The sequence below is a fragment of the Thermobia domestica genome, chromosome 13, assembly GCF_964235325.1.
Source record: "Thermobia domestica chromosome 13, izTheDome1.hap1.1, whole genome shotgun sequence".
Lineage (NCBI taxonomy): Eukaryota > Metazoa > Arthropoda > Insecta > Zygentoma > Lepismatidae > Thermobia > Thermobia domestica.
In genome coordinates this window covers 160,472,368-160,497,343 of record NC_137466.1, presented here as the reverse complement: position 1 = coordinate 160,497,343, position 24,976 = coordinate 160,472,368, and the positions used below count along the sequence as shown (strand labels likewise).

General features: G+C 35.8%; 1 protein-coding gene across 2 annotated transcripts in view; it reads right to left on the bottom strand.

Annotated features, from left to right (window-relative positions):
* LOC145668685 (uncharacterized) overlaps window positions 1-18,165 on the bottom strand; it is a 742,633-nt gene extending 724,468 nt beyond the window's left edge. Inside the window, exons 1-5 of one of the 2 annotated variants that reach the window (XM_081736754.1) lie at window positions 17,856-18,165; window positions 8,822-8,986; window positions 7,288-7,396; window positions 4,434-4,564; window positions 1,148-1,378 (exon numbers count right to left, since the gene is read on the bottom strand). In XM_081736754.1, the coding sequence (XP_081592880.1) occupies window positions 1,148-1,378; window positions 4,434-4,564; window positions 7,288-7,396; window positions 8,822-8,986; window positions 17,856-17,903 (684 nt within the window). In that variant the 5' untranslated portion in view covers window positions 17,904-18,165. The remainder of the gene's footprint in view (window positions 1-1,147; window positions 1,379-4,433; window positions 4,565-7,287; window positions 7,397-8,821; window positions 8,987-17,855) is intronic. The other variant, XM_081736755.1, reaches the window with a different exon arrangement.
* Window positions 18,166-24,976: the final 6,811 nt, after the last annotated feature.

Here is a 24,976-nt window from a genome sequence, read left to right as displayed (position 1 = left end):
TCTCAGAAAGGACGCACTCTGCAGCACTTTTGTACATAGATTTTCTGGCTTGTTTTCATGCATAGATTCACACTGAAGTGTTGTAAACGGTATTTTGCAACAGCATATATATATATATATATATATATATATATATATATATGTATGTATGTATGTATATATACCAATAAAACAAAGCAATAGAACTTTAGTAACCATCTGCATTAGTAGTTTTCGTGTAGGTAAAATAATTATATTAAAAGGATAATAGAATGATATTAGAATTAATTACTGTCCTTCAGTGTACACGCTTGCCTTTGATGTGCGTCCCGGGTTCGATTCCTGGTGAGGGTACAGTTGAACGAAAAAAGTGGTTTGGATTCCACTATAATCAGTAGGTCCCGTCTCCCTTAGCCGTCCAGACATAATCGTGGGACGTTAAACTCAAACAAATCAATCAATCTCCTTTAATGTGCTTATCTTTCTACCTCTATGTTCTCTATTTATTCGTTTATTTTCGATTTTTCCCAAACAGAACCTCGTGATTTATACTCATATTCACTGCAACTCTTAGATTTCAAGTAGCATGTTTTACCAATAGCTAATTCATTCATAAGCTACTCCACTGGTGACTTAACATAAATGAAATAAAATAAATGTTTGTAAAATAAAATCTATTAACCGTTATCACTAAAACAATTTACGAATTGGGTTCCAAAACCAAGTAAGATAATTCTTGGCAGATTTTAGCTAGTTTGTTTAGTTGGTCGATATTCTACTCATGTTACACGATTCTCATAATAAAATATAATTTAAATTCAACGAATTCATGCTTAACTTAAATGTCAAAATTGATACTATTTTGAAATTCAATTAAGTCAACCAAAATAAATTTTTAAAAAAATAAAAATAAAAAAAAAAAAAAAAATAATGTTGAAACAATAGTATTTTGTTTCAATTGGCTTTGGAATCCGTAGGTTACAAACCGCAAAGATAGCATAATTCCGTGGAAAAAATGTAGCACTGACAGAATGTTAGCGCCCAACTTAGTCTGAAGCATTGTTACATTGAATCCCTCCTCAAAAGATTATCCAAGAAATCAGCAAAATGACTGGACACAATGATGTTACCATTTGACGAAAAACTGAGCAATTTGCTTTCTACCTACCTCATTTCTAAGATTTAAGTAGTCCTGTGGGTTTACTCCAGTTTCCCAATGACGACTTTGGACTAATTCACTGGTTGTCATCAGCTGACGCTGTAAAATCGCAATTTCACTAGCTAAGTGATCTGCCTGATGCTGCAAAGAGTCCCGATTCTTTAAAGTTTGTTGTAAGGACTCTGTTAGCTGCTTAATTATGTTATCCCTTTGGTCTACAGCTGCTTGGAAGTCCAATAACTGCAAGAAAATTATTTTCAGTAACATTTCAACAGCATTATTACAACTTAGTCATGAAAACTATTACAATAAAAACATCAAATCCGTACACATGCACTTACATATGACTGTCAACCACCAATTTCTCAAAGCCATTTTCTGCGAAGCTGAGCCTTCCAAATTCTGAGTTTCCATCCATTTCTATTTATTGAAATAGATCCGTACTATGAAGGACGATCGAAAAAAAGTCCTATAACTTTTATGTTATTCAGTGTTACTTAACAAAAATTTATTTGTAGATTAATAAAATGATTGTCTCGTTGAAGGTTTCTTCGGATTCTGACTATGTACACCTAACAAGCGGACATTTAAAATGGTGACTTATCTGGAATATTAGTCTAACGAAGAAGTTATTCCTGAGGACCAAAACCACTACACCTGCTAACATTCATAGGCAGATTGTAGAAATATATGGGTCTCGATTTCAAGACATGTAGCGAAGTGGCGTCGTGCCTTCAAAGTACGAACCAGTGTTGTTAATGACAACCCTGGACACAGCGGCAGACCCAGTACTTCAATCACTGATGTGAGCTGTGCTTGTGAATAAATATATACCTATGGACAAAAGAACATTACGTTCAATATCAGCTGGGCTGGGACTAATATATGATGATGCGCAGAATATTGTGGTTGATGTCCTTAGTTATGAGAAAGTGTGCGCGAAATGAGTGCCATGTGCACTATCTGAGAACCATAAGACAGCCAGAATGGTGACGTTACTGTATATCCTACAGCATTACGCAGCGAGGAGAAAAATTTTCTTTACCGGGTAATGATTGGTGAAACAATATTGAATACTGAACAGAGCATCCAGGGCCTCAATCAAAGAAGCAAGCATTCATGGAATGGAAGCAAGCATCTCCACGCAAGAAGAAATTCGAAGAGGTTGCTTTGTCCAGAAAGTTTTGTGCACTATATTTTGGAACGTATTAGGTGTGCTACTGATTGATTATTTGGAACAGGGAGAAACCGTGAATACTGAAAGGCATTGGAGGACACAAGTTGTGGGATGAAATCAGATGAAAACATCCTGGTCTCCTCCGTCGTGGTATGATACTTCTGGATGATAATGCGAGACCCACCACCACAATAAGCTTCCTAAGTGTATTCAAAGTTTATGCTGCGAACGACTAGAGCACCCCACCACTCACCTACCCTACAAGACCTGACCTATCATTCAGTGACTTTCGTCTTTAGTCTGTTCTAAACCAGAACATGGCTGACCACCATTATCTGACATGAGATTATGTCAAAAACCGCTTCCTCACGGTGGCTACGAGAACTTTATACGGATTTCTGTGCAACCGGTATGGAAAAGCATATCTACCGTTGTGATAAGTGCTTGAACAGAAAAGGTGGTTACATCCAGGACTAGTATTGAGTTCCATCTATCACCAGATGTTATCTTCCAGCTATGTCTCACACGTAAGTAATAATAACCTTTATAACTTTTCTTTTTCGATTATCCCTCATACCAAGATAGGCCACTATACGTTTCCTAACGGAAAATCTAAATTATTAGCGTTCAGCAGAATAAAAATGCCCAAAGATGAGTCAGATACCAAATGATAGATCTTATTAAGTTAAACAAAATTATATGCGTGTGTGTAAAATCTCGTGTTCAGTTTTCAAGAAAATCGAAAAAATCAAAGTTTTGTAGCGCAAAAAACTACGTCGTTTGTTGCCAATAATAACGGACAGATTTATTTAGCTCGAAGAAGTTGTTATTTATTTATATTATATGTAGCAAAATACTGTTAACGATAGATATTGTAATATACTGGATTGGCACAACTGAAATGTCAAAAGACGTGTGCGTTTCGAAGGTTAAAAAAATGAAAAGTGGTTAGTCAAAGTAGTTTATAGCTGCAGCCACACAATTTTTGTCATCGCTCACTCACCGACTAGATTCAATGACGAAAGAAGTCTAGAGTTGAGTTGAGTTGATTTTAGTTTAGCGTCCCTTTCAGCAGCGAGGCTATATGAGACGTGGACCTACTGATTAACGTGGAATCCGAACCATATGAGCTCCCGCCGGGAATCGAACCCGGGTCTCCGACGCCAAAGGCGCGTACGCTAACCGCTTAGCCACGGAGGAGCTCGAAAGAAGTCTGGAATCTGCAATTTGAATAAGTATTTAAACACACGTTGCACCGCCTGGTCATCAGGGAAGTTATTCCCTGCCGACAAATGATTGAGATGCCGGAAAAGGTGGTGGTCGGTGGGAGGGACGACAGAAAAAAACCGCGAGGAAGGATGGATCTCCTACTGATAGTCATAAGAAATCTGCGCCGCCCTTTGAGTGACACCTCGAAGCGCTTTATCGTCTAAAATGAGAACACCGTGCCTCCTGACTATTCGTGATGCTTGTGGACAAGTTTGGAATGCATTTTGGACTTCAGCACTGTAACAATCTGCAGTAACGCTTTTGCCTCAACGGAGAGACATGATGGATCATGTTGAGTTGAGTTGATTTTGAGTTTAACGTCCGTTTTAGCTGCGAGGCTATGTGAGACGTAGGAAAAAACATAATGGCAAACCTCTCTAAAGCGGATACTCTCTAGTACGGAAACGGACAGTCTCTAACCAAAAGAAGACAAGTTTGGTAGTTTTGACCACGGGTACCCATGTTGTCTTTAAAAAACATTACTGGACTGCAATTAACTCACGAATTAAAGCAACACACCAAAAACGTAGTAAGTAGCGATAACTGTAAAGTGCAGAGAACTATAACATCTTATTCCCATGCTGTGCCTCGAATTGGATGGCGCAAGATAATGCAGGTACAGTAAAATTTTGGTAATATTTATAAATACGTGATTCATGCAAAAATATTTTTTTTCTAATTGCATATTACCTTGTTTATTAATTTACGTAAGAAAATATTGAAACATCTCTAAGGCGGACACCTCTCTATAGCGGACAATTTTTGATTCCCCACGGCTGTCCGCTTTAGAGAGGTTTCACTGTATAACTCAAAAACGAAATAGAAGTAGGAAAAAAGATATGGCATTACCTTCTGATGGCACTCCTCTAAACGAGATTTATATTCGTTTTCATTTCCTTGTGACGCATTCAGGCTACTGGAAGACTCGTCGCGCAAGGTTTCCAACTCCAGCTGCATCGCTTCTACAGTTACCATTTTAGCTGTAAGTAACAAAACATTGTCTCCTGACAACTGCCAGTATTTGAAATTATACATGAAACGAGATAACCTTCATCAGCAAGACATCATATAATGAAATACTAACCTTGAATGCCACTTACGCGCCCGTTTTATTAAATTAAACGTATACGTTTCGATTACTCCTAGACATCATCATCGGTACGTGACTACTAAGCTACTTTACATTTGTTCGTAGTCACGTACAATGATACATTTTTCTGTCTTTTGGAAAAAACACCGTCTCATTAACAGCAAAAAAACACAACCGAGTGTTTATTACTTCAATAACACTTGAAAAATTGATTAACTTCGGCGTCAAACAATATGTAGCCTACTGTTTACTACTTTGGTGTAATTCGTGAATGAAGAACCAACTTGCTTTAGTATTGTACCCATGATCTAAATGCTTGCCTGGAGCTGAATTACCGAAATAACATATGAGAAATTAATTTTAAATTCTTTAATTTTAAAAGGTCCATTATTCGAAGAATTTACACTAATTTTTAAAAATTCAAATTTTCCCTGCTTCAATAACAATTCTTAAACCTATACTATAAGAATTTTCCTCTGTAAGAATATCTTGGTATTCTGTGTGTTGTGCAGAAATTATGTTATCAAAATCAAAAATTTTCTCAATTTAAAACTCAGGGGGGAAGAGGCATGATGGCTCAGTGGTGAAGCGCTTACCTCTGATGTCTGGTGACTCTGGTTCGATCCCCGAACAAGCGGTGGACAACATCGTGTCCGTGGGTTCTCTCGGGGTATTCCCACATTCTTATTCCACTAACTCTTCCATCTTCATTCAATTTGCCTTAATCTTCCGTCTCTCTTAGCCTAACAGGTATAATCGTAGGAGGTTAAACCGAAAGATTTCATTTCATTTTCAATTTAAAACTCGTTCCTTCATTCCCGATGATCTTTTATTCTTATTATTTTTAACTTCTTCATTAATGTACGAGGGGTCAACGGTGTTTTCTAAAACTAATGGAGCATCTTTAATGTGAATTTCTAACTACACTTAATGAAATTCGAAACAAATGTATACAATCAAATATATTGTAACAGATCCTTAAGTGGAGTTCAAGGTCAGTATTTCATTACCGAAAATGCGTTCTATCAGTTCATTTAGTAAACCACATAATAGTTCCATAAAGTACACAGTGATTCTATCTCCATATAAAAATACAAAGCACTAAAGTAACAAAATATACCTACAAATGTGTGACGGATTTCTTGAATTATTACTAAGCTTTCAACATAATTCGGGAGGCTTCTGGGTAAGATACAAGCATGGATTCTTGTTAAGTCTTGTCACTAAGTCAGAATTTACACGTACTGCAAATCAGTTACATAAAAGCGTTTCTCGCGTTAATTTAGTATCTTTTAAATTGAATTTGATATAATCTGTGGAAACTTTATTACAAAATCAGTACTGTAACTCTTGCACGTATATTCTTCATAAGACTCCACCATTAAACCAGGACTCTAACATATACAAATTATTGCTTTTTGCTTGGACTCACATCACAGCTTCTCACGCATTTAGTTGTCTCTTGTAAATACTAGAAAATGCTCCTGTACATTACCAATAACAACATTTCGCTTCCTTTTCCTATGTCTTCTACAATGAATTTGTGCTAATGAATGACAGATTTGTAAGTGAAATTTAAGCTTTCTTATGGCTATATAGTTAGCATATGCGCATCTGGTCCGGAAGACCTGGGTTTGATTCCAGCTGGGAGCTCATGTAATTAGCATCTCATGTAAAGCTATCGATTCACGGTTATTATCGATGATGAATTCTATTTTGTTGATAATGATTCCCTAGCTTCTTTCCCACATATTTTCAACGTATTAACATCGTATCATCTGAAGTGAAAATATAACCTATCCCCAATTTTAAGTATTTTCCAAACTATCCGATGAAGACGGCAGAGCACCAGCTATCGAAAAGTTAAGCAGCATTTTTAAAATAAAGATTTTAGGTGAGCAACGTTGTACGTTTAAACTGTAGTTATTTCATAGACTGTCAATTAATGCATAAATTTGCATCTGTGCCGAACGATTTCTGTAAGGGAAGTCTTGGAAATACGTGTGTATTAGTTTAATTAACAACACTCTGTTAACAATGAGCAGATTATTTTCTAAATTTCAGATGTTTTCAGTGCTTTTATGTTATTGAATACATTTAAAAATTGGGTACGTAGCGTATAGACGAGCCTTAAGTAAGTTATTCACCCATGGCCGACGAAATAGCTTATTTTCAACTCAAAATGTAAGAAAAAGCTCGTTAAAACATTACGAATTTTTAAAAACTATTTTACTGAAGAATTCAGTGTCATTATTGTAGCTGTCGTCCCGTAGACGGCCGGCAGTTAGACGCTAGAAAGTATGCTTGGCGAATTTATAATAACATTTATACTATTTTTTGCATGGTATGATGTAATATAATATTTTCATTAATTGTGAAATTGTATTATGCAAGAAGGGTTTTGTAATCTCCAAATGTGTCAGAAAAGAAAACGTTAAAATAACAGATATGGCACCAAACAAAAGAACAAAAAGAAAAGAAAAAGAAGAAAAACATTTTGCATTTGATGAACTGTTCTGAAGTTCATAATCCCAACATTAACAAGAAGAGGTTAGTGCGACACACAAAGCAGGACACTTTTCAAATGTGTTACGAAATCTACAAACTACTTACCTGCCAACATGTCTTCAAGCTCCTTCACTCTACACCGTAACTTTTGTATTTCTTCAGAATCTCCACCCCCTAACCCTTTGAGAGTAGCGGAAGCATCTGCTAAATTGCCCTGTTACGATAAAATTTATTATAATTAGAGGCTTCACTAGTAACCATTTCAAATTTCAAATCTACATGAAAAAATCTCTCTTCGGACATGTTTTCAGAAGACAAAATAATATTAACCTCTAATTATTTTAGTGATAGAATTAGAATATTAAATTGCAATCCACTATAACTTCGTATCTGATTCTCACATTTGAGACTTCAACATTTGACAACTGAAAAGTTTCTACATTTTTAAAATATAGACAGTGGCAAATTACACAATATTCAACAAATGAAGTATTCCAGATTAATGTACAGTAAGTATCCTAAAACTAGTACCACTATATATGAGTACTAAAACATATGGAAAGAAAAAGGCCATAAGAGCTACATGAATAGATACACAAGCTTAGAGCAATAGCTACACAAGCTTAGAAAACAATAGAATCCACTCCCCTTCAGAACTTCTCTAAAAGGTTAGAAATTGTCACAATTCTGATGTTACTGATCACTAATACTGGGGAATGACATTAAAAATTACATGTTAATGCATTTAAAGAAATACAAATACTCCTTTATAATGTGAGCATTAACTTATATGAATGTCAATTTTCGCACTGCAATATAATAGTGCAACGGCATAATATGTACAGACCTCTACATAACAGCGAATAATTATCAAGTTCCTGTGCAACACAAGTCTGAATGACCATGAAATTCACCAAACTTAAACCAGTTTACTGAAACTTATCTACCCCTTTCATACGTCAATTCTGTAAGGCATTAGGCACAGCAGACATGGAAATAAAGGACAGCACACAAACCATGATTGGCAACCCGCTATGAACGTATTATCTGTCATTTTTAAAATATTTATGACTGAGATAGGAATTGAGCATTAAGCTTCTGGTAAATTTCACCGCCATTCACGTCTTCCTTGTACAGGAATTTGACGATCAATCGCTGTCACACGAGGCCGCCAATATTCGTTCGCCACTTTCTTTCTTCAATGAAAAAAAAAAAAAAAAAAAGTCCTGTCAGCGTGGAATTCCAGTGTTACCAAATGCATACTAATTATAGGCACTTATTTCACAAGAAGATCGTTTGAAAGGAAATCTCTGTCAAATTTAAAATGTGTCACATAAAATTCATGGAAAAAGCAAGTGGACAGAAAGGGAGTACCCAGAAAACGTGTCCGTCCACCACAGACTCAACTGTACGATTACAGACATACCTGCACTCAACAAGTCCAAACACGGGTGCCAACTTATTTACTTACTATTGCTACAATACTGGATACTGACAAACCCTAGACCCTATGACTAAAGAGCAACGCTGCAGAAACACAAGTCTATGAGAGAAACCTATTTAGTGGCATGCCGTCTATCAAATCAGGATTGCTAATCTGTGGGAACTCTGAATAAGTAAAATACAAAGTACTACTTACAACTTCTTGTGATTCCATTTCCAAACTAGTTCTTTCCAATTCATGAGTGGACACGCTCTCCCCAGAAGCGGTGCTACTTCCGCAATCTGCATCTCCTCCACCTTCAAACTTTCCTCTTGACTTCTGTGTGTGAGAGCCATGTTTCTTTTTCATCAGGGCAGCAAACTGCATTAAAAGTAAAGAATCAAAACATTACCCACCAATTATAAAATCTTTTCATATTACTATTATCACTTCTTAAATTATATTAATGGGCTCATGTTGTTAAAAAAATCTTGTAACGTTACCCTTGGAATTTGTTTACAACGACCGGATTACTAAAATACTGTGCGCAGTGTTAACATGAATCAGCTTTTTTTTTTATTATTAAAAAAAAAAAGTACTGAGTATGATATGCAAATTAATGACGCAAACTACTATACCATTTTGACTTATGTGTACTATTTGGTTGCACAGTTGCTGACAGAAGTGCACACTTGCCCCTACGTACTCTTTCATCAATAACTTCGGACGCACCAAAAGGTACTGTACTCAAACTCATTCAATTGGTTCAAAGGAACAAATAGGAGGGATACACTTTGCCAGCTATTGTATTTCTGCAAAAATATAACTCATCCTTAATTATAATGTCAAATAAAACATGAATAAGCATTTACAAAACGAAGATTAAAATATACAGCAAGATGCAATCAATAAAGTCGCAAAATTCCTATTCATTTCAAAACGATATTACTTCAGTTTATAAACAAGTAAGATAAAAACAATACAGTACGGTAGTCTTTCATGTTTAGGAAATATATATTATTTTATTCATAGCACTAATCCACACTTCGAGCGCATTGTTTCTGCAATCTCCTCAAGTTTACTTAACGTCACTTTCTTGATCAAAGACTAAAATATACTGAATTCAATCACTGCGAAGTTTACAATTATAATTGAATTTAAACAAAACTCTCGAAAAATATTAATTGCATAAGGAAAAGTTCGAGGTCATCACCTGGACTTCTTCGAGTTTGCTGTACACTTTCTCCTGATTCTATAACATTATAATTGACTATGTGACAAAATGCTCAGTAATAATGAAAATTTCGAAAAGTCTCTCTCTCAGTTTTATAGCACATTGTACGTACGATTAACATTTAAAAAGTTACTAAAGATTTTATCTATTCATTTATTTATTACCTTTCAGAATATGTGAGGAAGTTCCAAGCTGGTTGTTTAGAGATGAAATGTTTCTTTTGAGCCAGAGCTATGTGAGAAATATAGTCCTATATGGTTTAAGAGTAAGATCCTAAAAACATGCGCGTCCATCAGAAATAACACAAATTGTGTGCGCTAAATATTCGATTAAAATGAGAAACATAAATACGAGGAGGTAGTGTGCGTAACCAGAATATCCACATTATTTTTGATTACTTCATATGAGATCATCAACCCGTATTATCCGCATTAGTTTTATATTAATCAACTTGTTCAGATAACAACAAAATAAACTTATAAATATGTAACTAAGTCACTTTTACTCATCTTTGTGTTCCACACTAAAAAAAATTCTATTTCCGATTATTTTCGGTGAGTCTTTCAGTCTTCATCAGTCGGATCTCGAAAGATCAGAAAATCTTTTCCTATAAATTCCATTGTGTCAAGAGTCTTAACCACCAATATCTACCAATATTATCTATTTGGATAGTTTCAGGTAACTTGAACAATTAACGGGAGAAGCGTTGTTACAAATTATGAACTTAATTTTCAAATTTCAAAGAGAAAGGGGGCCACCGCAGTAGACAGAAGTACAGAAGTACCAGTACTGATATTTCAAGATCCGACATAACATTATAGAGAACAAACTTTTATTTTGGAACAAAAAGGTAAGTCAAGGTTCCTCACATGCATAATGTGCTCTAGGCGCCAAATATGTTGAATATATATGAACTTTTTATCTTGAGTCAAAGAAAACAAATGTAAACAGGTTTGTTACCGTGAAAGAAGATTATTAGGTAAACTAGTTACACCGAGTTTTAAGCAACGTCCCTACAAACTTTGCAGACAGATTCTACACTCACAGTCCACAATAATTATGTCAATAATAACCATTAGACAGTTATCTATAAGACTAGAAGTAACAATTGCGAAATGCATCTAGGTATTTTAAGAAAAAAATAATCCTTCAGTGGATCATAGCGCTTAATGGAATATCCTTATACCCATTAAATGAAATTTCTTGTTTAAAGCCCTAACATTATGCCCTTCAGAGTAAAGAAGAGGGATGATTAATGAAAGTGAATGTTTCTGAAAGAATTGGTGGAATGAGAAAGCGGTAGAACTCCCGAGAAAACTCACGCACATGATGTCCACCACAAAACAGTGCGTCCGGATATCGAACCAGGGACGCCTCGCACCAGAGGTGAGCGCTCTACTACCGAACCACCGCCTCTCCTACCCATGTAGATTCCTAAACAATTCCAATTTTAAAACATTCTGAAACTAACTACTCTATTTATGGAAGTAGACTTTCCTGTCATTTCCTTTGAGGGTTTATCTCACGCAATCACAAGTCATTTTAGAGCTTATTCTTGTTAATACAACTTAACACGTTTAGTCGCATTGTTCCAAGTTAGATTTCTGATGTTGAGGAAACTGGGGGAAGGGAGAGTTACATGAATTAAGAGCTCGAGAACTTTTGTCTACAATGTCAGAAGTAATAGGAATGGAAATCAAACTGCTGACTACACATTAATTATTTAAGAGTTCTCTGTAAGGCACACACAGAGGTAAGTATTATATATATTAATAAAAGGAAGAAACAAGCGATTTTTTTACGCATCAGAATCCTCTATAGGAGCGAATTCTAAAACACACAAAGAGTGCAAGACTGGACCGGGACCACCGCGCCGATGCATTCATCACTATGCCCACTAGTATTAGTTTCAAGTAGTGCTGAAAGGAAGATTAGTTATTTGGAGTTTTACTCTATTTTAGGATCGAAACCAAAAAGCGAGAAGAGAATTTATTGCTTAATACGCAATCCTAACTTTAGGAATCTCCCAACTCCAGAATAACAGAACTTTCAACATATCGCGAGAAACCGTCTCTTATGACTTATAGAATTCCTCTGCAAAGTTTACAGAAATATCCGCGAAACATCCTGTTTACATATAGGTTAGTTTGTCACAACAGTAGCTACATAAATGGTTAGTAATATCTAGAAGAGACGATTAAGAGAGAGTCACAAATGGGACAGAAATTGGGATTGGTAAATATAAGCTTTTACCCCTTCGCTAAACATTGCAACGGAGACTGATTATACTCTGCGACAGCTTGAAAATTTTCTTGCATCAACTTATCCACGCATTACGAAAGCTGCCCTCTTTAAAAAGTATTAAAGCCGCTTCCTCTCGTTCTTTTTACTACTAAAATACTTTTATCATTGGATGAATTAAACCTGCAGGAAGAAAGAAATATACAGTATATCATTGAATATCATTATTGACTGACAACGGAAGATTATATTATTGAACAGGAACGTAAGTTATTCTGAAGCACATTCAACTCACTGTCAATTCTAGATTTTTCAGATTGCGAAATAAGACGATTTGCACAATCACCAACATATATATATATACCCAATCCATATGTTCTTTTATTAGTAACGAAGCTGATAAACTTGGGCACGGTTTCCTTTGATGTAAAGAGAACACATTTCCTTATATCTTACAAAAACAGCATTCAAATCTATCTATACATCCGTGGTTACATCCATAACAAGAGGGTCACATCTCGCATCCCTTACATGTTCCCTAACCCCTGTCTTGACGTTTCTTTTGGTCATGATTATGTAGAGTTCGTAGCAAGAGCAATATGATGATGCATACATCTCTGCGGAAGACGACGGATCTTTATAATGATTTGTGTAAGCTAGAAACAAGTTTTCAAAATTCGTCCCAAATTTGACTGAAAATTTTATGCTAAAACTAACTTATTGCCAATTTTTCTCATCCTTTCAGAAATTCAAGGTATGAGGTATGAGGACAAACTTGTATTCCTTTTCATTCTTATTTTCCAGTCTTGTATGTTGTTCCCACACAGCATTTTTACATTTATTGAGAGTGTAATTATAGAATCTGATTTTTCTTTCCCAGGTAAAGTAATTGCTATAAATAACTTCCTATGTCCTTTTTATTTCTGGAATATCTAAAAACTTACTAAAAACTTGTAGAAAGAAATTCTTCCAGATGTTGGCTTTAATGAGGTTGGAATATGAATAGCTTTATGAATAAAAAAAGTCCCAAAGCTATTTCTTTCCTATAAACGAGTGTGAATATTGTGCATATGAGTTTTCAAATATAAAAATGAAATCTTTCAGTTCAACGTCCCACGGCTATGCCCTTTAAGCTAAGGAAGACTATAATTAAGGCAAGTGAATAGTGATGGGAAAATTGGTGAAATATGAAAGTGAAAAGAAACGGGAGTACCCAGAAAAACCCACAAAACACGATGTTCTTCACAGGGTGGATTGATCTAAATCAGTCTGATTTAAATTGCTTGATTTTTTAAAATAAAAATCGTTCATTTAAATGAAATTTCGAAACAAATCAATTTAAGGTAAAAACAAGTTAATTCCTATCTGTTCTGTTATTTCGATTATGGAAGATAATAATCATAATACAAATGTATGTACAACACAGTATGAAAAGAGCGTCATGCAAAGGATGATTAGGGAAAATTCCGTTTTGAACGGGTAACGGGGGAATCCTGCTTTCTTCTCTTCGTAACATAGGGTCTTTAAATTGTTAACTATCCCAATGGGGAAATCACCATCGACATTTAAGATGAAAATTCCTTTGGGTGCGCGTCCGTTTGTTTGTTCCCAGATAATAGAGGCGTATTTAGAGGGGTCCGATTTCCACTCCGAAACTTAAATTTCCTTTTTAGATTTTATAACTTTAGGCGAAATTTATGTATTTCGTGCCGCAAGCTAGTTCTAATTATTTAAAAATACGCCCCTGCCAAATACCAGTAACTTTTGTGAAAAAATAGTCATGTTGATAAACGTTGCTGTACTTTTTTCTTAATGCTTAAGAAACATTGTTTGGGATTGAAATAGGTTAACGATTAGGCATTAATTCAAAATTCAACCCCAATACTTTTACTTAAATTGCATAATTAACATTTAATACTAATTACTAACTTTTTTTTTTTTCAGTTCGCGACCTATACGAGGAGAAAGATTTGATTTAAAATCAAAAAAATTAACAAAAAATATTAAAAAAAAAAAATCATAATCTTTTTCCATCCTAGTTTTCCACCACAAACTTACTTGGCCGCGGATCGAATCAGGGACCCCACGTGCCAGGGGTATGCGCTCTTCCACTGAGCCATCATGTCCCCTTCAAACAAAGAATTACTCAATTGATATTTTAGAGATCTGAGTGCACAAGGGGTAAGCGCTTATACATTCTATAATTATGCATGCTTTAAAACTAGAAATCAATCAAACGCGATTAGACAAAGATTTAGTCGAAGAAGTTAAGATAACTAGTTTGACTTAAAATAGACATTGTAAATAGAGTTGACAGGAGTTGTCAACTGAATACTTGGTGCGGATTTTTTTTACTTATATGTTTGGAGAGACACTAATGTAATCATAAATAGATTCCTGCTTGTGATACATCAGCAGTTGACAAGGACTTCAGCGAAAATAGAAATATTGTGTAAGTAGAATAATGACTTAAATACAAATGAAAGTTATGGGTCAGGGCAAGATTCTGAGTTTTTGAAGCTTAGTATAATTTTATATCGTAAAATGTCTTCCACAAACCTATTAATAGTTAAACCCTTTTACAGATATTTCTGTGAAATCCACTTATACCTTTCCTATGTGTTTTTTTTTTTTTTTTTTTTTTTTTGTATTCGTTATTTTATTTTTAACAAAGGCAGGAATTGATGCATTTTTTCCCCCTGAAATCTAACAACCTTGGTGCTTCTCTGAGAAATCCTCACGCTGCTATGTTTGTTAGATCTATAACATGTTCAATTTAAAGTGCAGTCTCAAAGCAGAATCTAGAGAAGCTGTGTACATGTGCTATTTTTCCAAATTTTGATCTCCTCTAACTCCAAACTATTTGGTCTAATGAAGAAAAACTTCACACATGTTATGACCTTTGTACTATTAACAAGTGACAGAAATTCCATAAAAATTTGAGGTGGAAAAAAAAAGCTAACCGTGGATGGAATGACCCGTTGTCGAAACAAGTGTTGAGCCGTTGACAGCCGCACACACCCGACGATCTTCGCGGATAGTTTCCAGAGGAATTAAACGGACTTGATCAAATTTTGCACTAACGAATTGAGAAGCAGCGATACCTAACACACAGGACTTACAGATCGACCACAACCGCTGGTGGATTGTGGTAGTTCTTAAGCTGATACGGGCGTCAAATTAGTCACCACAATCTTGAAATTATCTCTGTATTTCTAATATATCGTCATTGATCAGAGAAACGACGATACACATAAAATAGTTAAAAAGGTCACTTCTCTTACATCCTAGCATCCAAAAAAGTGTCTTCCGCATAACAGTCTCATCTAAGGTTCAAGTAATTTTAAGCTGTCTTGTAAAATCGTCCAACAACAAGATACATGTACTTCACAATGGAAAGTGTTTAAGCAGAATAGTCTTCCACAATTGTACACTGATAAAGACGTAAGCCCTACTTCGAAACGGGCTGCGGAAAAAAAAAAAATCTCTGGGTGTTAAGATGCAAGACAAATTATTTCTTGAAATATCTTCATTAATTTTTAGTTTGAATTTCGCTTCATCAACTAATTTTCTGACTCAAAGTAGAGGGACGTAACTCAGAAACTTTACAGTTAAAAATACGCTGTTCTAATCAATGTACTGAAATCATGTTAATTAACTTGACACTCACGAAAATAACTGAAATAATGTATGAAGAGAGTGACTATTTTTAAAATTACTTAAATGAGGCTTCTTAAGAATAGGGTCTACTTCGGCACATAATATTGTGGCAAGTGGTTACGTAATTAAGGAGAATAGAGATAGATGCCATGCACACTCCAACAGTAGGCGAAAAGTAAATTTAGTGCAAGGGTAGTAACTTAGGGGCATTACTCGAGCAGATGGTTCTACCAAATTTTGACATTTCTTACATCATCAGGTTAGGTTAGATCTTTGATTTCTTTTAGCACAGCATGCACTAAATAAGGAGCTCTATTACTATTTTCAAATTGACTTCAGGAGGGCTTAATATAAATACAGTGTGTACGTATGATATAAAAACTACAAAGCATAAAACATGATCCACAATACTTCCACTATCATTCAAACTTCATTTCAATATGTTGTGCACTGACAGCAATTACTTATATTCACACTTGGGGTTAAGTTCCAAAGTTGGGCGTCCGTTTTTAGCAAAATTTTTAAAATTTACAGGAAATATATGGATAATTTGATCGTTTGTGTGCTTGATAATATGTAAGAGTCTCGAAAAATCTGTTTATTTGTTATATATAAGCGGTTATAAACATGGGACTATACAGCGAGCGGAGGAACTACTTGGCGCAAGGTAACAAAACAGTTGCATTGTGGGAAAGAAACTAGCATATATGTTATCAACATGGCGAATGTACAAGGGCAGTGAAGTAACAGTTTTAACATTTGTGAAGCAATACGTTGATAACGAACAAAATATTTTAAAAGTTTGAGAAGAGCACGGATTAATGAACCTAGTAACAAATTGCAGAAAGGAGACAACAGCGAAAAAACGTTGCGAAAGCGGACGCCCAACTTCGGAATAAATGCCCCAACTTGTGCTAGGTGGCCACTAAAAAGCAAGAATCCTATTTAACCAAGTCAGGGAAGGAACGCAGCAAGAGGGCCCAAGCCGTACCGAGGGTTGCATCCGTAAGGAAAAGGCGCGACAGCGACGGGGAGTATACGCATAAACGAGGATAGTGGAAGAGCACACTTACACATAGCTACAATACTTCCACTATCATTCGAACTTCATTTCAATATGTTGTGCACTGACAGTAATTACTTATATACACACTTTTCTTCCTTCACGAACAATATTTCACATCGTATTTTACCTATAAATTTTCTATTTGGTAGAACCGTCTGCTCGAGTGAACCCAACAGGACTTACAAAGCGCTTTTACTGTGAACTTTTATGAAATAAATTGTCTAGAACACTACCGTATCTTACTTCAAGATAAGAGTTTCACGGCGCAAGTTTACAATAGTTCGGCATAAAAATTATAATTTTACGATTACAATGAGTGGCTACATATGAAAGAGGATTGTCCTGTGAACATAAAGTTGGTTTCATAGCAAAAGGAGCACTCTGGATAGAATTTTAGTATTCACCCTTGAGTCACAAACATTTACAATTTAAAAAATTAAGGGTTATAGTTAAGGAGCCGTACTTCCCATTTAGGGAAGGACGAGAAACGCCATACTTTCAGGAATTATTAATTGACTATCTAGGATGTTAAAAAGTAGGTAATAGACTGAGTTCTTGCCCTTGTACTTAGGGTGTTTAGGTAGTGCAACAGTAAGATGTATCCTCGTGCACGGGAGATGAGAAGTAGCTGTTCTTAACTATTACCAAATTAAGTATTGTAGTACGCGCGCAATGATTAAAACAGCAATTATGAGTACTAACTCTTCTAATAATAAATCAAGTTCGAATAAGAAGTTAATCGCGTTAACTAACTTGGTAGGCCTACATTATGGACAAGTTACAGACAATATAAGCACGTCAGTAACATAATATGTTCATTAGTTATAAAAACACTATTAATGTTTTATTTTAGTTATCTTGGGAGGAATTCCATAGGGTGCAACCTCTATTTTAATTTACGTATGCTCAAATTTAAATTAAATTAATGTAGTTATTTCAATTTTCGCAACTACTAGCCAATCAAAATTCCTATGATATATTATCAAATACGTTACTGATTTTTATCCAGATGTTAAGCAGCTAACAAAAATAACACTCGTTTGTCTTACCTTCTTTCGTCCAGCTTCAACTTTCTGCCGTCTTTCCTCCTTTTCCATTTCACATATACACCAAAACTGAATACATTCCTTGTTTTACACAAGTCTGGTTAGTACTATAAAACACTCACAAAAGTTAAAAAGGTAATCATACTAGAAAATCACTACGTAGTAAAGTTAATTCATCAACTACGCTAAAGGAACAAATTGGGTTCACACACACAAGACGTTAGGTTATAAACAGACTACTTCCGGTCCGGCAACGAGCCTTATGGTTGAAGTTGTACTGTTTTTCCGCCAGATGCACAGCGCTAAGCGTCGACTTGGGTGCAGTCAAGCTTATCATAACTTCAATTAAACAAGAGATGTGTTATACGGGGGCGTCATTTAGAGGGGTCAGGAGGGGGCAATTGCCCCCCAAGAGTTTGAGGAATACATATACATTAATAGATTGTTTACTAATATACTAGAACAAAACGTGAAAGTCTTATGTCGGTGGTGCTCTTGCCCCCCCTCAAGCGAAGTCTGAAATGACGTCTCTGGTGTTATAGTGTAATAATTACCTTTACATTTACCAAAATATGAACGTACATGACATTTTTTCAATTATATTTCATTGTGAAATAATTAATTAGAAAATTTTGATTGTGCCATCTCAAGTTTAAAAGGAAATTAAAAATTATTCTATATTCTTCAAAATTAGATTTCGCTGATATTCCCAGTGGTCAGTGGCGTATTTAGGAGGAGATTCAGGGCTTAAGCCCCCACGAAATCTTACTTACTATAGTAAAGTATATGAAATATCTTGCAAAATTTTCACATTTTCAGGCAAAACCCCTACCCCGAAAGTTAGGAAAGCCCTCCGAAACAAAATCATAAATACGCCAATGTCAGTGGTCTATCAATCTTCTCGCTTTCGGAGGGAGAGGTATCTAAAACTCTACAGGAAATATCATATTCATCACTTAAATTGGTATCAGAGGAGTTTCCCTGAGGGAATTTAATATACGGGGCTGAAAAATATTCCAAAAATACTGATAATCTGAAATTGCCTAGCTTCGGGGAGAAATTCCCTCTGGATCACCTCTGAAATCGTCACTTCCCAGGGTTGAGATGATGATGATCAGATGATTTTGAGTTTAACATCCCGTTCAGCAGCGAGGCTATATGAGACGTGGACCTACTGATTAACGTGGAATCCGAACCACATGAGCTCCCGCCGGGAATCGAACCCGGGTCTCCCACGCCAAAGACGCGTACGCTAACCGCTTAGCCACGGATGAGCTCACTTCCCAGGGTTCTCATCCCGCAAGAACTTGGGCACAACCCCCTAAATGTACTATTCTTTCCCCTGAAATTTATCACTCAACCACAATTTTACCTTTCTTCCCCAAAGTTACCATTCTTCCTCTTAAATTTCCGATTTCGTCCAAATTCTCTAGTTTTGATTGTGCTATTTTCAATAAACAATTGCGTTCTCAAACAGTGGCGTAACTAACGGGCTCGTAATGCGAAGGTGCTGCCGTAAATTTCACTTTTCAAGCTTCATATTCAGGGGCGGATTAAAGCTTTTGGGGCTCTTGAACCGACTATTTCAAGGGGACCTTATGTTACGAATAATTCCAAAGCGTAAATTTTCTTTGCTGTGTTGTGGGAAGTACATTTACAGATAACACAGTATTAGGAAATAAGGGTCATATTGTAAAAATCCTCCATTATTGATTGAAGAAAAAGAATGCTAATGCTGCATTAGATTCTGCTTCGCATATATCAATAATTAGAGAGGATTTAGTTTCACCTAAGGCTAATATATTGAATATCGACACACGAATAAAAGGAATTATTCAGAATTATCTTTTTATAAACAAGATAGCAATTGTACGTTTCAAAATGAATGGGAGGAAATTTCATCATGCTGTTCGCGTGTTAAGTAGCCTAATTTTTACCAGACACGTTGTTGGGGAAAGACTTTTTAGTATCTCAGAGAACCCAAATTGATTTGAATGAGAACGTTTTAATGTTAAGGAGTTTTGGAAAACCTCCTATATTTGCTCTAAGTAATGATAGAGATATTTCAAAGCAATTGTCACCACAAACTAATAATTTGGTTTGTAATAGAGGCCCAAAATAGCTCACTCCTCCGTCACAAAATAAGTACCGTGAAGATGCTGGTGGGCGAGCGTAGCGAGCGGGGAAAATGCTGGTGGGCATGGGTCTGAAGCCTATAATATAATAAGTTGATTGCTATATTTTATTATAAAAGAGGGATTTTTAGGGGCCTCCGGAGCCTGGGCCCCATTGGCTCCGCCCTTAATCTGCTCCTGTTCATATTATTTCACAGTTTTTCCTCAATATTGTTCTGTAGTCATCATATAAATCTGTGTCAGATTAGTCCCAAGGGTAATTTACTGCGAATAAGCTACTCTACGCAGAAACTAATATTTTCTGTGAATAATAAACACAAAGAATTTGACAGTATTCAATAATTCTCAGCTGAGAGTGAATTAAATTTTATTTTCTTGCTTGATAACAATGAGACAAAAATGGCAGAAGGATCGTGGTGGCTCAGTAGTAAAGCGTCCACCACTAGTGCGTGGTATCCCTGGTTCGATTACCGCTCATGCTAAGTGAACTTAATAGTGAACAAATACCGTGTGCGTGGGTTTTCTCGGGGCCCTTCTCTATCCTCCCACTTTCTTCATTCCACCATTTCATTTATTTCTCATCGTCACCGTCTCCTTTAGTCTACGCAGCATATGCGTGGGACATAAAACTTAAAGATTTCGTTTCATTTTTCAATGCAAAATGGCAAAAGTGTTAGCAAAAATTACGAGAATTGATCAATCTGTGCTTTTTTTTTTTTCTGACGAGACAATGTTTCATGTCAGTGGTCGTGTGAACAAACATAGCCGTGTGGTTTGGACTACTGAATATCCACATAAAGTGAGGAAACATATACGGGATTCCCGGGAGATAAACGCATGGTGTGGTGTTTCTAACTTGCAAATAATGGGTCTCTTTCCTTTCTAACACTGCAACGATAGCTGTCGCCTCCTATTTGAATGTTAACTCATTACGTGAAAATCAACCTTCCAATAACTATTCTCTCACGTGGTTACTTTCAACAACATGGTGCGCTCACACACTTCCACGTGGATGTTCGTAGTTAGCTGAACAAGACATTTCATCGATAATGAATGGCCGGCGTGGTCCACTATTGGACTTTTATCATATGGCAGAATATTATAAAGAACGAACAACACGGCTTTGTGCCCAACAAAAGCACCCAAACCGCTACCTATAGCTTAATAGATCATATACTAAAAGAAATACATGAAAAAAATTTAGTACTCGGTATTTTTTACGATCTGAGTAAGGCTTTTGATGTAATAAACCATGATATTACTGAAAAAAAACTAGAACATTACGGCATACGTGGAAAATAGGAAGCAATCAGTTGAAATTATAAGAAAGAGCCTGCAGGTGATACTCAAATGAAATACAAATCGAATTATCGAGAAACAAAATATGGAGTGCTACAAGGCTCGGTTCAAGGTCCACTCCTGTTCCTACTACATATAAACGACCTACCTAGCAATATAAACACCAAAATTATACTCTATGTTGACGATACTTCAGTGATTATCAAAGGAAAAGATACAAAACCTCTTGTCAACAATGTACATGATATAACAAAAAGAAAAAAAACTTAGTTTTTTGTTTGATAGTAATCAGTTGGTTTTAAACAATACAAAAACACAATATATACTTTTTCACTCAGCACACGCTAAAAATATCGATAAATCCACAATAAATCTAAACGACCCATCCATACAGCTAGTCAACGAAACAAAATTTTTAGGTATTATAATAAACGAGCATTTCAGATGGAGTAGTCATAGTGAAGCAACTATACATAAACTAAATCCAAGGCCATATGCCCTAAGAGTGCTATAAGACACTTTAACTCTAAAAGGCTTAATACAAATGTACTATGGGTCCATATACTCTATCATAAAGTATGGCATCCTATTTTGGGGCAATGCAACTGAAAGCAAATCTTTAATTATTAATCAAAAACAGGCCATTCGTACCATTGCAAACTTACATTACACTACAAGCTGCAAATCGCATTTATAAAGTTAAAGATATTAGCAGTTCCATTTATTTATATATATGAAGCATCCGTTTTCAGTCTAACGCAAAATGAAGATGAGCTTAAAGATCATCATTATGACACTAGAGATCAAAACAAAAAGTCGTACTTTACTAGATTATCACTGGTACAACAGGGCCCCAGACATATGGCAAATAACATATTCAATGCTTTGCCCAATCACATAAAATGGAGAAAAACTTAAATAAATTTAAACAAAACTTAAAAACGTATCTAATAGAGAAAGACTTATATAGTATTAAAGGATACCTAGAAATATATGTATAACAATGTAAAATATTTTATCTATATGTATAATCACTTCTGTAAATCATTCTGTATGTTTGTTTTATAATCTCACATCAATACGATGTACATGTGAACTGAACCCTCCAAATTCCATGTACAGGGTGGTCCAAAAGAAGGTGTACACTCCTGCATTAATCAAGTATAACATTCTAGTTTATGGGTTTATTTGTTTCGGCTGTCCCGAATTTAAGATAAGTAAAAAGGCATTAAGAACAAATGATAAAGAAGTTAAGTCAACCTGATGGATAACAATAAGAAATGATATAAAATACAATGAGTTGATCAGTACGGTATTGTGTACCTACTTTTAGGCCACTCTGTATTGGTTAGGTGGAGTAAATTAATTAATTAAAACTACCATGGGTACCAAGATCAACAGGCCTCAGTCAGTGTGATTTCTGGTTATGGGGAATGATAAAGAAACATGTGTACGCAACAAAACCGCGAGATATACGACTTTCAACAGAATTTCTGTGCTGATACCCGATCATGGACTCAATGGTCGACACTTCAGTTTTACAGGTTCAAGAGGTAAGGCCTATATTATAATGAATGTGTATGTGTTTCAAACTCTTCCGTGGCTAAGCTGTTAGCTTAAGCGTCTGTGATGTAGGAGATCCGAGTTCGATTCCCGGCGGAAGCTCATGTGGTTCGGATCCCACATTAAGCTGTAGGTCCACGTCTCATATAGCCTCACTGCTGAAATGAACGCAAAAGTCATATCATATTGAACTCTTCCCTATTAGTGATTTTTTTTTGTCAAGCCCTGTATTGATTTTCAAAGAGAGTACTAGAGTTCATATTTAGGTAAGTACTGAAACTAGAGGTGAAAAGGTACTTTTAACAACCGGTTCCGGAAATCTGAGAAAATTTAATAACCGGTTCGGGCGAAGAAGCTGAATGATAGCCCCTACAACTAACCACGGTTCTGAAAGGGACGCTAAACTTCGCCCAATCAATTAATAGTATGTAATTGTAAAAATGTCTTACAAAATGATAGTTCATCTCTAGATATTTTGAATCCCAAAAATACATGGAGAATGTCGAAGTTTTATAGGTAGCCCTTCATTTGTTTGAAAGCGGCTTCTTCGAAACTTTTTTTTTTTAGATTTGGAAAGAAGGCAAAGTCACACGGTGCTAAATCTGGAGAATAAGCCGGATGCGATAAAACACAGACTCCACTTTCTTGTAGAAATTCCAAAGTTTTCACTGCTGTGTGTAGCCGTCCATTGTCGTGATGCAAAAGAAAGTGAGACAGTAGAAACTTTCAGTGGGCAAATTTTCAAGCTTCAATGAAACTTGGAAGGCAGTAAGTAATGTACCACTCTACTGTCACTGTACGTCGATCATCTAATTGTATAGTTGCTACATGGGCGGTCTTAGAGAAAAAGATATCACCATAATTTTACCCATGCTCCGTGCTCGTTTAACTTCCGAAGGGGGAGTTTCATTTTTAAAATGCCATGCTGTCGACTGCTGTTTTGTTTCGAGATCATACTTATAAATTCATGTTTTGTCACCTGTGACGATACTACAGTGTGTCCGTAAAGTTGCGCAACCCAAAGCTTGATTGCGTATATCTTTTGATCTAAGAACGATAAAGACCTGAGACTTGAAACAAATGTAAGCATGTTCTGTGTAGATATTTTCGAGATCATGACCAATGTTGGAACTTGTGTCACGGACACTCATCGATATCATCGTTAAACTTTGTCCGTGATCGTACTTTTAGTTTAATATTCTTCAAAGGACATTCAACGAACAGCGAAAGGAAATGATGGATATTTCAAAACTAAATTGTGGTTAATTAATGAATTCTTTATAAAACTGCGATGTAATTCCGTCTTTGGAATCGTTGCCAAGCACTGAAGTCAGCTGGCTTTCAGAATTCAACGTGTAAGTTTCATATATTGACAAATATGATGACAGAAGTGAATTTCAGAGGTTCACGTCTTTACGTATTTCACCACGAATACAGGAAGTTCCATAACCTCGTCTCGAGTCGAGTAACAAAACTACTGGGCTTTTCCAAAGTCAGGTAGTAGTAGCATCGAAAACCTATCAGGAGGAACGCCTTGTTGCTAGTGTGGATCATATTGTTCTACTATACATCAATAAGTAAAAGGTATGTACCTGTTTCATATTTGTCAGTGCTTGAGAAGTTTCAAATAGACACTACTGATCAAAATTACACACATTAAAAACATTCCCCACAGATTCTATTCTTTTATTTCTACCAAAATGATTAATCACGAATTTATTGGTGCACAAAATTATCGATGTCTAGATTATTAAGTAAGTTTGGTTATTGCTATGACACCTCTTGCATACGTCCCGTCCTATGTAGATCATAGATAACTCATAGCATAACCACACCTGTAACGTTTCTCTGTAGTAGCGAAACAAATTACCGTAAGTGTAAAATAGAAAATGTGCAAAATAAAGACAATCAATATTCAGTTGCAGAAAACTTATTTCCTGCGGGCGAATTCCTGTGTATATGTACAGTATGCATCAATATTTATCCATTGGTTCGAAAATGTGACATGGTTGATGCAGTGTTGCCATATAAAAAGACTATTTAATGCAAGTCCGTAAAACTGATGTTTTTTTTTTTTTTTTTTGGACAGAAACGCAGCTTTTGGCAACACTGTTGTCATAAAATTAC